Raw genomic sequence first — 14091 nt, 5'->3', positions numbered from 1 at the left:
ATGCTGAAAATACCATGGACTGCTAAAAGAACTAACAAATCTGTCCTGGAGGAAGTGCAGCTGCAATATTCCTTGGAAGTGAGAATGGCCAGACTTCGTCTCACCTACTTCGGTCATTTTATCAGAAAGGACCATTCCCTAGGAAAGGATGTCATGCTTGGTAACATGGAGGGTTGGCGAAAGAGGGGAAGGCCCTCAATGAGATGGACTGACACAGTGGCTGCGGCAATGGGCTCAAGTATAGCAAGGACCATGGAGCTGGTGCAGGACTGGGAGGTGTTTCATTCAGCTGTGCATAGGGTTGTTATGAGTCGAGATGACTCGACGGCACCTAACAACAACAATTACAACATCAATGCCAACTACTCAGAAAGGGAAAAAATTGGAGATCCTAGATAGAGTGGGAGGGAAATGTGGAAGGAAATTCAAAAACACAAAAATGGTCAGAAGTACTAGTCAGATACAGGGTGGTGGAACTCCCAAAGTCTATGGTCCCAGGTTATTCTTCGGGCCTGGAAATGGACTCACTTCAGTGGATTGGCTCTCACCCCAACAGTAGAAAGACCTACAAGCAGAACACCTACACCAGGGAGATGCACCTATGTACCGTAGGGAGAATAACTCCTTAGATCAATTAGCCATGAGACATCAGAGGTGTAGCATGCACATAGAGGGAAAGCTGGACAGACAGGAATGCATCGATAAGAAGAGCACAGGGAAGGAGAAATCACAGGGAGAGATTTTCATAGCTGGGAATTTTAATTGGGGCCATGAAATCAAATGTGCACAAACTGTTGAGAGTGAAATGAGTCTGATCTGTAATTTTGCACCCAAATCACAATAAAAAATTTTAAAAGAAAATAAATCCTATGGGCAGTTCTACTCTGCCCTATAGGGTTATTATAAGTCAAAATGAACTCAATGATATACAACAAACAACAGTTTAAGGGTCTAATGCTTATGCAGCAGTTTTCTTGAAGAGGGTTCAAAAACCCAAACCCACTGCCATCTAGTAAATTCTGACTCATAGGACCCACATAGGGTCTCCAACACTGTAAATCTTTATGGAGGCAGACTGTCTAACCATTCACCCATGGAGCAGCCAGTGGGTTTGAGCCACAGACCTGTTCGTTAGCAGCCAAACCCCTTTAACCACAGTGCCACCAAAGCTCTTTGTAAGAGGGTTATTATTTTTGTTACATATGGTCAAGTCAGCTCCAACTCATAGCAACCCTGTGAGTCTGTACAATAGAACAAAAACACTGCCCAGTCCTGTGTCAGCTTCATGATCCCTACTCTACCTGAGCCCATTATTGCAACCACTGTGTCAATTTATCTCGTTGAGGGCCTTCCCTTTCTTAGCTGACCTTCCACTTTACCAAGCATCATATCCTTCTCCAGGGAATGGTCGCTCCTGACAACATGATCAAAGGAAGTGAGGTGAAATCTAGCTTTTCTTGCTTCCAAGGAGCACTGTGGTTGCACTTCCAGGACAGATTTGTTCATTCTTTTGGAAGTCCATGGTACTTTCAGTATTCTTTGCCAACAGTACAACTCAAAAGCATTGGCTCTTCTTTGGTCTTCCTTATTCATTGTCCAGCTCTCACATGCGTATGAGGTGATTGAAAATATCATGGCTTGTGCTAGGCATACCTTAGTCTTCAAGGAGACATCTTTGCTCTTCAGCACTTTAAAGAGATCTTTTGCAGCAGATTTGCCCAGTACAATACTTCATCTGATGTCTCGACTGCTGTTTCCTTTGGTGTTGGCTGTGGATCCAAGTAATGTAAAATCTGTAAAAATTTCAATCTTTTCTCCATTTATCATGATACTGCTTTTTGGTCCAGTTGTGAGGATTTTTGTTTTGTTTATGTTGAGATGTAATCCATACTGCAGACTGAAGTCTTTATCTTCATCAGTAAGTGCTTCAAGTCATCCTCACTTTCAACAAGCAAAGTTGTGTCATCTTTGTATTGCAGGTTGTTAATGAATCTTCAATCCTGATGCCATACTCTTTTTCATATAGCCCAGCTTCTCATATAGTCCAGGATTATTCAGCATACAGATTGCATAAGTATGGTGAAAGGATACAACCCAGATGCACACCCTACCGGATTCCAAACAATGCAGTATTCCCTTGTTCTGCTTGAACGACAGCCTGGTCTATGTACAGGTTCCTGATGAGCCCAATCAAGTGTTCTGGAATTCCCATTCTTCCCAATATTTTCCATAATTTGTTATGATCCACACAATCAAATGCTGTTGCATACTCAGTAAAACACAGGTAAACACCTTTCTGGTATTCTTTGCTTTCAGCCAAGATGCATCTGACATCAGCAATGATATCCCTCATCCCACTCCTCTTCTGAATCCAGCTTGCAGTTCTGAAAGTTCTCTGTCAATACACTGCTTTAACCTTTTTTTTTTTTTTTTTTTCATTATCTTCAGCAAGATTTTACTTGCGTGTGATATTGATATTGTTTGATAGTTTCCACATTTTGGGGGACCACCTTTCTTTGGAATGGGTACAAATATGGATCTTTTCCAGTCAGTTGGCCATGCAGCTCTCTTCCAAATATTTTGGCATAGCCAAGTGAGTGCCTCCAGTGGGGCATCTGTTTGTTGAAACATTTCAATGGGTATTCCCTCAATTCCTGGAGCCTTGTTCTTTGCCAATTCCTTCAGTGTAGTTTCAACTTATTCCTTCAATACCATATTGATCATATGCCACCTCCTAAAATGGATGAACATCAACCAATTCTTTTTGGTACAGTGATTCTGTGTATTCCTTCCATCTTCTTTTGATATTTCCTGCATGGTTCAATATTTTGCCAGTAGAATCTTTCAATACTGCAATTCAAGGCTTGAAGTTTTTCTTCAGTTCTTATATGTATATGTTCTTATTATAATGATTGACTGTCTTCTTGAGCTGCTTTTTGAAATCTTCGGTTCAGCTCTTTTATCTCGTCATTTCTTCCATTTAGTTTAGCTCCTCTCCAGTCAGAAGTATATTAGGAGTCTTTTATTTTAGAAAACATTAACCACAGGAAAAAAATAAAGAGGAGTGAGGTTTGGTATTTTTCATTTGAAGAAAACTATCCCCAACTGTAGTTCTTCTAACCATGAGACCTAAGGCAAGTGATTTCCTCTGTTACAAAATAAACATAATAATACCAATTTCTCAGTATGGTATGAGGGATAAAATGAAATAATGTACTAAAAATGGTGGGCATTCTCTAGGTGGTCTTTAAAATAGAAAACTTAAGCTGAAAGATGAAAGAAATGGAGGGAATCTTACTTTTACATCACACTAATTAGATGGGGAAAATTCCCTCATTATTAAAAAGGAAAGATCAAATACTGTTTGAAATTAGTAGCTACTGGAATTAAAAACCCATTTAACAAAATTGTTCATATAATAGCTCTTTAAATCTCCTTTTTTAAATACATGAAGCTTTAGTTTATTTTTATTTATTTTTTTCCCTCCAGACTTTATTTATTTATTTTTAAGATTTGGGAAGTTTCTTTGAAGTTTCCAATTTTTACGAGTTTGGGCTGTACTTCCATTCTTTGCCAATTTGTTCATTTTTTAAAAATTATATTTATATATATGTATATAAAATCACAAAACACTTATCATTTCAACATTTTTTACCTATACAATTCAGTGACATTAATTACATCCATGATATGCAACCATCAAATTTTGGTCATGACTATAACCATGTGAAAAAAATAGCACAAACAAACTCAGTGCCAAGTCCTCCTTGGGTTTCCTAGGTGGTATCTCTAAGGAAGTAGATTGCCTAATCCCCAATCTTCCTTCCGAGGAGCCACTGGTGGGTTTGAATCCCCAGCCCTCTAGTTAGCAGTCAAATGCTTTAGGCACTATGCCACCAGAACTCCTAAAGTAGTGATTATTAATCCCCTTTTTACAGAAACTAAGGATCAGAGATTAAACAATTTGCCCAGGGTCATAGAACTCATAAGAAGTATCACTAGTGCAAGAAATGCATGATGTGATTTGGCCTCTGTCCTTCCTTCTTGAGACCAAAACACACACACACACACACACACACACACCCAAACTCATTGCCATAGTCCCATCTGACTTATAGCGACCCCTCCTTGGGTTTCCGAGGTGGTATCACTAGGGAAGTAGATTGCCCAATCTTCCTTCAGATGAGTTGCTGGTGGATTTGAACCTCCAGCTTTCTGATAAGCAGTCAAATATCTTAGTCACTAAGCCATCAAAAAACTTGAAATTTAGGTGTCTTCCATAGGATGCCAGACCATATCTAACAGGTTAGGTGATGAACTGATTGGAGGGTGGAGACCAGTCAGACCAGAGATAACCACCAGCTAATACACTTTATTGTCACTTTTGTGATATTGTCTGACCCCAGGGAAGAGTGGTTGGAGTTTGCATTAGGTGAAGAAACTCCCAATAGAAGCTCTGAACACAGAATTCTGTGTGCTTCCTGGTAGGTGATTGAGTACTCACATCGCTTTTTGGAACATGGAAGCTTCGCATTGAGAACCCTCCCAGACCTCGCCCTGTGCATCTCTTTGTTTGCATCCTTTTTTCCCCATAATAAAGCTGTAAGCAAGTATTGTTGTTGTTGTTGTTGTGTGCCACCAAATAGGACCCGACTCATAGCGATCCCTCCTTGGATTTCCGAGGCAGTATCACTAGGGAAGTAGATTGCCCCATCTTCCTTCCTAGGAGTGACTGGTGGATTTGAACCGCCAGCCTTCTGGTTAGCAGTCAAGTGCTAACTATGCTACCAGAGCTCCTTTTATCCATTGAGTAAGGGAACAGGGAATGTTCGAGCATTTGTTTAAGAATTTTCCGTCGATCCCTTGGTCAAGTAGTCTTTTCTTTACAACCGGTCCCTAGTAAGGGGCGTGTCTTCCTGTAAATTTTGTCTGCAGTTGTTTTCTCTATGCAGTGACTCAAAGCGATTCCGTCTACAGGAGTAGAAGGTAGGTAATCCGCTCATCCACGCGGTGGCTGGACCCTACCCACTGCCAATGAGGACTAAGACGTGCCCATATCAATTCTCATTCCCTCTGGCCCCAAATCTTTTGGGACTTGTTTTAACTGTAAGCCTAAGGGATGGGGGATTTACGCCTTAGGCTGCATTCCCCAGGGAGTTTCTGCAGCTTAGGGGAATCTTGTATGTCTTGCAGAAGAACACTGATGATGCTGTAGTTAAAACTGGGCTGCTAACCAAAAGCTTGGCGGTTTCAATCAACCAGCCGCTCCGCGGTAGAACGGTGAGGCAGTAGGCTTCCAAAGATTTACATGCTTGGAAATCCCGTGGAACAGTTCACCCTGAATCAGGAGAGACTATATAGCGGACGATATGCTTTTGGGGAAGGTTGAACAATCTACTTCCCTAGTGACACCGCCTCGGAAACCCAAGGAGGGGTCGCTATGAGTCGGGTCGTACTGAGGGCACAAAACAACAACGCAACATGCTTTTTGGGGTAGGGGTTGGTATGTGTGTGTAGCCTTCACTTTTTCTTTTCTTTACTTTTTCTTCCTTTGATATCAACAATTGATATTTTCTCAATTTAATGTAGTTGTATGCTGTGGAAATGTAGAGGCAAGCCTCCCGCTCACGCCCATTCCCTTTACCCACCCCCAATCAGATTGCATCCCTAAACTTTCTATATGGGGGAAAAAAAAACCCTCTGTCTCGCTGGGAATACCTGTAAATTGATAACCTGGGGCTGAAAATTTAAAGACTAAATTGTCCCCCACCACGACCTTTTTTTTCCCCCTTTCTATCCAAGTACCCTTCTGCCCCTTCGCCTCCTTGGCTGGATCCGGGTTCCCCCACTCTACCCCGGCAACCGGCTGGAGGGAGTGGCCTGCTGCGCCAAAGCTGCGCCAGCAGCTCTTTCCCTGCCTTCTCAGCTGAGCGGCGCAGCGCGGTGCAGAACCCCTGAATCCCTGAGGATCCACCTACCAGGCAGCTGCCTGGCCATTGGGATGGTGCTTCTTCCTCTCACATGCCTCCTATTCTTTCTTGACTCTGACCTTGGTCGTCGCTGTGCCTAGTCTTTCCATACCTATTGCTATGTGCGTTTCTGAGGTCCTGAGGACCAGAACTAATTCTGAACCCGCATTGCTTATACTGGGAAGTGGGGAAGGAGAAGCGATGCTGAATGGCAAATTTGCACCAGTGAATTTGTTGTCAGTTAGATTCAGGAACTAAGACTTGTTTCTTTGTAGGAGCTGCCTCTGTTTCTCTCAATTCCTCTGTCAGTCCCGCTTGGTAAGTACTGCCTATCCTGAGAGCTTTGGTTTCATGACACTCATTTTAAGCTCCCTCCTATTGTTAAAGAAATCTTCCCTTCCTGATCCCAGGCTGTTCTCCCAGAGAACTTACCCAGAATCTGCAGTGAAGCCCTGTTTCTGAACATTCTCTCCTCCCCACACTACTACTTTGTGTTTCTGTTAAGTTGTGAACCATTTTGCCACACTCCATTCCTATCCAGTTCAAAATAAAAACTGTAGGTGTTGGTCACATCACAGTATATAAGAAACACTACTGATACCAAATGGCTGAGGGGCCACCAAATGGTGGGGTTCTGGTCAGGAAAGCTATCCTTTTCAAGAGCCTTCCTGTTTTCTGGCCAGTACATTCCTTAGTGAAGGTTGAGGTTTTCAGTGATTCTAATGCTCCTGGGCATCTGAACAAAATTGTCAGAAACTGGTTTAGTTTTTTTTTTTTTTTTTTAAGCATTCTTTGCACATAGCCACTGCCATTTTAGATCTTTACGGTGTGTTTTCAGTGGAAAGTCCTCTTGTTGGTGCTGGTGATTGCAGCTCAGGTCACATGTTGGCAGAACAGAGAGAGGCAAGCTTGGGAATGATCTGGTTCAGAATGGTCTGAGATCAGGTTCCCATAGTGTTAGAGGTGGTGATTAGGACCAAATCCACTGCTTGACTCACTGGATAAAAGAACAATGATCTTGATCTATAAAATATTTGCTTGTACTGTATTACATAAAAGGATTATCCAGATTATAATAAAAATTGGAAAATATATTTAGGATGGTCTGTTAAAGTAGACAACATGCACAACATTTATACATGTTAGAATGTTTTACATAGAGAAAACAACCGAGGGTTCAATGATGAGCCTCAAATAAAAAGCCACAGGTAAATGATGTAAGATGCAGGGGTCCATTTGGAATCATGGAGCTTCTCTCGTTAAGGTCTCTGAATAGCGTGATCCAAAGTGATTAGCAGCAGAGGTTTGTTTAACAAGAATAACAAATATAATAGTAACAATGCTAATGTCTATTATCATTGATTAAATGCCTCCTCTAGGCAGAGCACTGTGCTAGGCACTTCACATACATTAATTTATCTATGAAACATAAGTATTATGCTTCTCATTTTAGAAAAGAATATGGAGGTTCAGAAAGGTTAATTCAATATCCAAAGAAGCAGTGTATTAAATATGCCTTCGAAAAAGTAGAGACTACGTTTCTCCAGCCTCAGAGTGCTTCAGAATGATTCTACCCACAGCTGAGTTGGCAAAAAGGCATGATGATCTGATACCAAAAACCAGCCATTGTAGGACAGTTCTACTCTGACACACATGGTGTCCTCATGAGTCAAAAGAGTTGCCACTGATGGCAACAGGTGGTGGTAGTGAACCTCATAGCTTCCCCACCTGGGCTGGTGTTTAGGTACCTGTGTTTAAATAGATACCTCCCCAAATGTACTTGATGTATCTTTTCCACAGAAATCCTGTGTCACCATGGTACGACCCTGTGGCCTACTCACCCGTCGAAAGGAACCAGGTAAGCCTGATTCTGTGTCCTCTCACTGCCAGTGTATTCTGGGAACCTAGCACAATGTGTAGGAGCTCTGGTAGCATAGTGCCTAAGGCACTTGACTGCTCACCAGAAGGCTGGCGGTTCAAATCCATCAGCCACTCCTGGGAAGGAAGGTTGGGCAATCCTACTTCCGTAGTGATACTGCCTCGGAAACCCAAGGAGGGGTCGCTATGAGTCAGGACCGACTCGACGGCAAAAAACAACAACAACAACAACAACAGCACAATGTGTAGCTTGCAGGAGGCAAGCATTACATTGAAATTTATTGAACTCTTGAACTCTGTTTTTTCCCTAGTGCCACTGAAGAGCATCTCTGTGACTGTGTCCATACGTGAGTTTGTGGCTGGTGTGTCGGCAACCTTAAACTATGAGAATAAGGAGAGAGCTCCTGTGGAAGCCTTCTTCGTGTTCCCTATGGATGAAGATTCAGCTGTCTATAGCTTTGAGGCCGTGATAGATGGGAAGATAATTGCAGCAGAATTACAGGATAAGATGAAGGTACTGGGGATCGGTGTCATCTCCCTTCCTGATTCTTTAGCACATACTCTTTAGGATTTCTATCAAATCAAACTATGAAAAATGCTGATGAGGAAAGCTTCTTCACTTTCCTCTCCTGCTGTTTCCTTAAAATTATTTGAAAAGAGGTACTCAGAGTTTAGCTATGAATTTGGCAAGACCAATCCTAATCCTACTCCACTAGTCTTTCTTTCTGTACACTTCATCAGCCATCAGCTTTGATGTCACATTTCCTTCTCACCCCTCACCCTGTTCTCCTCAGGCCCACACCTCCTATGAGAATGCCATCTCTCAGGGCCATCAGACTTTCCTGCTGGAGGAGGACATGAGCTCCAGGGATGTCTTCTGTTGCAATGTGGGCAACCTCTACCCTGGGTCAAAGGTGGCACTGACCCTGAAGTATGTGCAGGAGCTGCCCCTGGAATCAGATGGGGCCTTGCGCTTTGTGCTGCCTGCTGTCCTAAATCCTCGATACCATCTCTCTCGTGAGTATCCCCACCTCTCTAAATTCTGATGGTGGGTGGCTTATAGCTGGGGAAATAGAACTAAGGAAACTTTTTGTAGGATGGCCTGCAAACACATGTCTTCAACTCAGCGTGATCACCACCATCAGTTCCCAGCATGGCATTGAGAAGGTTCAGTCCAACTGCCGTTTGACTCCCCTTGAGTACCTTGAAAATGATAAGACTACTGCTCAGGTAATTAATAAGGGCCCTACTGCTGTTCATGTCTCCGAATGGTCCTCACCAGCCCTTTATTAATGCTTCTTAATTTTCCCTCTTCATCCAGAGGCACACTGTATGCCCTCCTTGCCCTGTGTCATGTCCAGAATCATCTGTTTATTCTAACCCATGCTCCTGCCCATACTCACTGAGTGGAAGAAATTTGTGGCCTTGTGCTCTGACATCTGCCTCACTGCAAGCAGTTAGTTTTAATGTGTCTCCTTTACCTGTCCCCTCCTAAGATATCCTTGGATGATGGCCACAAGTTTGATCGTGATGTGCAGCTCCTGATTTACTACAGTGAGGTGCACATCCCCAGTGTAGCTGTGGAAATGGGGAAACTGAAAACAAGTCCAGGTACTTTCTTTCTCCTTTTGTAGTCACCTCCCAAGGGGATAATTCCTCCTTTTGGGATTACCCTCAAATTACCCTCACTTTTATTCACTAGCATATTAAACACATTGATATGAAATAATGGTACGAACCTAACCTTGGGCATTGCAAAAATAGTTTTAGTGAACATCATGTGATATGTCTTATAGGTAGTAAGTAGATAATTGGCATGAGGTAATTGACTTAAGACAGTCTACATTTGTTTAAGGATAAAAACCAATAGTTCACAAAAGGAAACACATAGACAATTTAGAAACATATGTGACAATGATCAGTCTCAACATAAATGAAACAATCACATGAGATTTTTACTTTTCAAATTATCGAAGATATTCAAATCTGATAATAATGCCTATTCTTTAAAATATATGGTAGATTTGGTACTTTCATTGATTGCTTATGGCCAAATAATTTGGTATCATCTTTTTGACAAGAAATTTGACCATATATGTTTCAAGAATAAATCTTCATATTGGAAATTCCAATTTTAGGAATCTTAGTTAAGGAAATAAATCTAAAGGAAAATATGCAGGGAGATGTTTCTTACCATATTAATGATATGAAATATTAATAAACAATCAAAATGTCTTATAATAGCTAAATTCACTATGCCAGGTATGTTGTTGTTGTTGTTACATGCCATCAAGTCGGCCTTGACTCATAGCAACCCCTCCTTGGGTTTCCGAGGCAGTATCACTACAGAAGTAGGATTGCCCAACATTCCTTCCGAGGAGTGGCTGGTGGGTTTGAACTGCCAGCCTTACATGATGAATTATTATGCAGTTAATAAAATAATGTACATTGAAAGATTGAAATAATATGGAGAAAAGGCTTCCAAAGGATGTTAAGTAAAAGGAAAATGAGTTGTACAGACTGGTTACCACTATCCAATAACCTATGCATCAGAGAAAACATTTGAATACATAAGATGTTTACAAGTAGTAATGGTAATTAGATTAAAATTAAGTTCAGGTTCAAACCCACCAGCTACTCTGCAAGAGAAAGGTGAAGTGGTCTGTTTCCATAAAGATTTATAGCCTTAGAAACCCTATGGAGCAATTCTACTCTGACCAATACTGTTGTTATGAGTCAGAATCAATTCAATAACAATATGTTTGGTTTTAGTTTTAGTTTCTTTTAGAAACCCTTTGTTATTTAAAAAAAAAAATTCCCCAATATATTTATATGTTTCTTGTAATTATAATTGGTATAGTCTAGGTCAAGGTTCTGGTAGCATAGTGACTAAGGCATTTGATTACTAACCAGAAGGCTGGTGGTTAAAATTCACCAGCCACTCCTCAGAAGGAAGACTAGGCAATCTACTTCTGTAGAGATAGTGCCTTGGAAACCCAAGGAGGGGTCGCTATGAGTCGGAACTGACATGACGGCAATGAGTTTTTTATAGTCTATCTGAGCTTGTTACTCTCTTGGGGCTGTCATGCCATCATATGGCCCTGGGCCAAGAGGCATATCTGGAGAGATACATACTGCCAATACTAAGGCATTTTCTACACTGGTGAAATAGAAGCATTCTTGGTGACAGCCATATTCAAAGCTATATGGCTTGGCCATAGGCACTTGCTTCTAAAACTACAGTTGCTGTGAGGTGATTCCCCACAGCTGGCCTTCAATTGGAGGCCATCTTCTTCATCATTTGTGTTTGGCCACAGTAGCTCTATACTTCAGCTCACAGATTATAACTCTTTACTTTGCTTTCATATGTATGTTCATTTTGTTATAGGACAAGCTGTGCATCGTCATTAGAGGGGCTTCCAGTCTCAACAATAGGCTTGCTATAATCAAATTCTCTTCAATGACACTCTATAATCTTTGTGCAATTAGTTCCTTGGCTTTGTCCTTTTCTTTTGGTGAGTTTCCCCCATAGGTGCCTGAATCCCACCACAGTTACCTGGTCTTCAGGAGCTCTGGTAGTATAGTGCCTAAGGCACTTGACTGCTAACCAGAAAGCTGGTGGTTCAAACCCACCAGCCACTCCTTGGAAGGAAGGTTGGTCAATCTGCTTCCATAGTGATACTGCCTCGGAAACCTAAGGAGGGGTCTCTATGAGTTGGATCTGACTCGACGGCAGTGAGTTTGGTTTAGAGTTTTGGAGAGAAAATTTATAATGTTATATTTTTTAAAATGTGGATTGAGATTCAATCCCTTTCCTTCTGCAAAGTCCCCTTGGCCCCTGGGCAGTTGATCTTATTTATTTCCCATGACCAGCTCTGCAAGCCAAAGGGGATAGCAGGAACAGCCTTTTTCAGTCTTGTGATTCCCTTCCTTCAGGGCTTCAAGTCTTGTGCTCAGACATATATTTGGTCCAAGATGAGTTGCTGTTCACCACACAGAGAAGCAAATGGCAACCCTAAATGACATCTTGGCTCACTAAAACCAGTTAGAGTTCTTGAAACTACATGATGACAGTACAAAGAATTCTTTTTTAAAACTTCATCATATACTTACCATATTAAGAACATGATGTTGAACTTTTTAAATAACAGTTGTAATAACAATAATTTTATAAAAATTAAAATTTATAAATAATTTTATAATATTAATGAGAGCTTAATCTGAGTCAAATGCTAGATAGTGATCTATACCACTTAACCCTTGCAAAAATTCTGAGGTAGGTATTACTACCTTGATCCTTCAGTTGAGGAAACTGAGGCTAACAGGTAGAGAAGCTAAGTTTAAAATGCCTTCTTTTACAAATGAGGAAGCTGAGACTCACAGAGATGGAAATAATTTGATCTCAGCCTAAGGAATAATACTAGATAATATCCATGGAGTGCTTGCTATGTACCTGACATTATTCTGAACAATTTAGTTACAGTAACTCATAGAATCCTCACAGCAATCTTTCTGGCTTCTCAATACAGTGCTGGTTCCACTGAAATCAGTTGTCTCATAAAACAGAAAGGGTTCGACCTTGTCCAGTAAAAGAAAGCCACCTTTCAATTGCATATCCAGAGATCTGGGTTGTGAAAACGTTGTTTTTGAACCAATGTCTTTTAGATATTTCCTGGGCCTCTTCCATTTTATTTGGAAGCCACTTGGCTGTCAGGAAGAGATAAACTGAGCCAAGTACTGTGGACAGATTGAATCACAAAGCTATATCAAAAGTTAAACTTTATAATCCTGGAGTCACTTTATAAAAAGAGGATATAAGTATTTAAGTCTTTGACTTCATATTTTCTTTGAACTGTAATACTAGAATGTACATAAAACAGCCATTCTCATTTTCTTTATCTCAACAGTAACATTTCAATTTCTATGCCAGCTTTTATTTGCTCACCAAATTAAAACCATGGCTATGGCTTTGAACAACTTTACCAAACAGGCCAGACTCCCCTCACTATTGTTTGGATGATTCCATTGGAGTCCAACACTCATTAGTGTGTCCTTTTCTTCCTTCTGGGGAGTATCAGTGAATGCTTCATTCCCAAAGCAGAGGGATTTACCCAGGTGCTGTATGACAGATATTATTTACAGCTCTTGCAAGTTATCAGTGTAAGATTGTCCACATGAACATGACTTTTTTTAAAACTTACTAAAGACATAAATAAGGATGCATATAAATTTCAGATTGAGTTGATTAGATACAAAGGTTTGTTTCTGCCAATAAATTTGCCTGATTCTTTTGGCAAATGCTAGAACTTTTTTTTTTTTTTAATTTGTGATTTAGGCAAAAATTTATGGACTAAATTGGTTTTCCATTCAATAATTCGTACGTATTTTGTTTTGTGACATTGATTGCAATCCCCACTATGTCACAGCACTCTTACGGCTTCCTCCCTGTGTTTACAATTTCCTTTTGTTCTTCTTTCCTATCCCTTTCTGCATTCTGCGCTTTATTCCTGGGTAAATGATACCCCTTCTATCTGATTTTTCTAATGAGTGTGTATCTCCTGGTGTTACTGTTTATTTTATAGGCCTGTCTGTCTTTTGGCTAAAAGTTGAACCATGAGAATGAGTTCAGTTCTAGGCTTGAAGGGTGTTTAAGGGCCATAGTCACAAGGGTTTCACCAGTCTCTGTCAGACCAATAAGCCTGGTGATTTTTTAGATTTTGATCTTTATTCTATGTTTTTCTCCCAGACTATCCGGAACCTCCTGTTGTGACCCCTTTCAGAGCAGTCAGTAGTGGTAGCTGTGCACCATCTGGTTCTTCTGGTTTCAGGGTCATGGAGACTGAGGTTCATGTAGTTTATTAGTCCTGTGGACTGTTGTTTCCTTGTGTCTTTGATTTCTTCACTCTTCTTTGCTCTGGATGGGAAGAGACCAATAGTTCTACCTTAGATGGCTGCTTACAAGCAGACCCCAGTTGCTGGTCATCAAAATAGGATGCGGAACATTGTTGTTGTATACTATGTTCTGCCAATTCACCTTAGTGTCTCTTGAGACTATTGTCCTGAGCCCCCAGCCCAACAACTCATTTGTTCTAGGTGTTTGATTATGGCTAAGAAGTTTTCATAATTTTGCTCCCAGTGTGCTCTACTGTATTCATTCATATAATTGCAGTGCATATACATACATATGTGGAAATATCCTATGTCAAACCTACATGTATGTATGTGTGTGTGTGTGTGTGTGTGT

The 14091-nt window shown here is 40.9% G+C and overlaps 1 protein-coding gene across 1 annotated transcript in view; it reads left to right on the top strand.

Annotated features, from left to right (window-relative positions):
• Positions 1 to 7784: 7784 nt before the first annotated feature.
• The window catches only part of VWA5A (von Willebrand factor A domain containing 5A), a 32040-nt gene continuing 25733 nt past the window's right edge, over positions 7785 to 14091 (top strand). Inside the window, exons 1-5 of the mRNA XM_007949953.1 lie at positions 7785 to 7827; positions 8159 to 8361; positions 8642 to 8864; positions 8944 to 9077; positions 9344 to 9458. Of these exons, the coding sequence (XP_007948144.1) occupies positions 7785 to 7827; positions 8159 to 8361; positions 8642 to 8864; positions 8944 to 9077; positions 9344 to 9458 (718 nt within the window). The remainder of the gene's footprint in view (positions 7828 to 8158; positions 8362 to 8641; positions 8865 to 8943; positions 9078 to 9343; positions 9459 to 14091) is intronic.

Source organism: Orycteropus afer, unplaced genomic scaffold, assembly GCF_000298275.1.
Source record: "Orycteropus afer afer isolate SDZICR_OR568_19922 unplaced genomic scaffold, OryAfe1.0 scaffold00258, whole genome shotgun sequence".
In the NCBI taxonomy this organism is placed as follows: Eukaryota; Metazoa; Chordata; class Mammalia; order Tubulidentata; family Orycteropodidae; genus Orycteropus; species Orycteropus afer.
This window is presented reverse-complemented; position numbering and strand designations above follow the sequence as displayed.